Source organism: Charadrius vociferus, unplaced genomic scaffold (assembly GCF_000708025.1).
Source record: "Charadrius vociferus isolate BGI_N301 unplaced genomic scaffold, ASM70802v2 scaffold228, whole genome shotgun sequence".
Lineage (NCBI taxonomy): Eukaryota > Metazoa > Chordata > Aves > Charadriiformes > Charadriidae > Charadrius > Charadrius vociferus.
In genome coordinates, this window is record NW_009649864.1 from 3147284 (window position 1) to 3149202 (window position 1919).

At 43.1% G+C, this 1919-nt stretch overlaps 1 protein-coding gene across 1 annotated transcript in view; it reads right to left on the reverse strand.

Moving 5' to 3' along the window:
- The window catches only part of HSP90AA1 (heat shock protein 90kDa alpha (cytosolic), class A member 1), a 6842-nt gene extending 5649 nt beyond the window's left edge, over positions 1–1193 (reverse strand). Inside the window, exons 1-3 of the mRNA XM_009891088.1 lie at positions 1005–1193; positions 549–915; positions 2–27 (exon numbers count right to left, since the gene is read on the reverse strand). Coding sequence (XP_009889390.1) covers positions 2–27; positions 549–915; positions 1005–1193 — 582 coding nt within the window. The remainder of the gene's footprint in view (position 1; positions 28–548; positions 916–1004) is intronic.
- Between the last annotated feature and the right edge of the window lie 726 nt (positions 1194–1919).

The window sequence follows — 1919 nt, forward strand, 5'->3', positions numbered from 1 at the left end:
CTTTTGTTCCACGGCCCAAAGGTTCACCTAGAACAGAGTTTCAGAGGTTTTACGTGTGCAGCAACATACTGGACTAGTTCTAAAACACGCCTTCATTAAAAAGGCACTCCTGTATCAGTAATGTATTCACCACTAGAAAATGTAAGCTTCTGTGTACAGAAAGAGCTTCACGAACACTTCCCGAAGCCTACTGTACCCCACGTGTATTTCAAGTAAGCTTAAGGAGATTTTCACCAATTCGTCTTTTCATGTGTCAGCTTTCAAGGTTTTGTATATAGGTGTTGCACGAGACTGTGAAAGTATTTCCATGTATAAGCTTTGAAAGCTTAATCTTTATCACAATGAGTCTTTTATTTCAGGCATTCCCTTATGATGTGTAGAGTTACTCAAACTGGAATGGTGAGAGAACAACTGTGCCCGTGCTTGATCTGATATGTGACTAATACTATCCATTTCATCTGTGTTTGTCTTTTTCAATGCATGCAGTAGGTACCTGAAGGCCAGAAATCTTCAGAATGCATACTTGAGCAGGAACATTTAATACTTACCATTATCGAGCCTGACAGTGAAAGATCCTCCAGCTGATGACTCCCAAGCATACTGCTCATCATCATTGTGCTTGGTGATCACTGTCACTTTTTCCGCAACCAGGTAGGCAGAGTAGAAGCCAACACCAAACTGACCAATCATGGATATATCAGCCCCTGCCTGCAGTGCTTCCATGAAAGCCTTGGTACCTGACTTGGCAATAGTACCAAGGTTGTTGACCAGATCAGCTTTGGTCATCCCAATGCCTGTATCCACAATGGTCAGAGTGCGATCATGCTTGTTTGGAAGCAGGTTAATTTTCAGGTCTTTTCCAGAATCCAGCTTGCTTGGGTCAGTCAAGCTCTCATATCTTATCTTGTCCAGAGCCTGTAAGAGAAACAGGCTTTAACATTCCCTGACTATACCTAAAAATTTCAGTAGTCCTGTTGACACAAACCAGGCTAGGAGGTACTTACATCTGATGAATTGGAAATCAGCTCCCTCAGAAAGATTTCCTTATTGGAGTAGAAAGTGTTGATGATCAGAGACATCAACTGAGCAATCTCAGCCTGGAAAGCAAAGGTCTCCACCTCCTCCTCCATTGGTTGGTCTTGAGTTTGCACAGCTTCCGGCATCTGTAAGGAGAGAGGGAGCTGAAATCCCATCCCAAACAGCTTGCTGCATATGCCCTTTTACAGGCAGTGACAGTGGCATTCTGAAACTAAAGGTACTTAACTACGTGATTTCAAATACAGCACCACAGGAACACAAAGAAAACCCCAAGATTTTATTTCCTACCAGTAGCAATTGAGATTTTAACTACAGACTTGCTTTACATTCACTTCGCTTTGCACTATTTAGGCAACGCGAAACTTTTTCTCCGTTAATTTGCAGATTTAACACATAGCCCTTACATCCCCTTGTCACAGACCGAGTACACATTGGAAAAAAGAAAAATGCAACTGAGAACCTAGACCGACATTTGATAACTTAGTTGCGCTACTCTGTAGTAGTTTTCACAGTAGTTTGTATTTTTAGTACTTTTTCTCACGTCCACCTCGTATTTTGCTCATAAGCCTATTATCTTCAGATGCAGACACCATCCACAACTATACGTTATGCATCAATACGCTCCAGTCGAAGTGGACTACTGCACTACTCAGCTGTGTTATTCCAACTTGACTGCCCACCTGCAACCTAGGATACCTCCTGCACGAGTAAAGGCTCAGGAAGGACAGATTCAGCTCGAAAAAGAAAACCTCTCCCACCACGACATCACGTTAATCGCTACAGAATCCTTAATTACAACGCCAGTTCATTAACAGATAACAAAAGCAGTCCCCCAGCAATCAGACAAACGCCCCGGTCCGGCCGCTCGCAGCAGCGCCAGC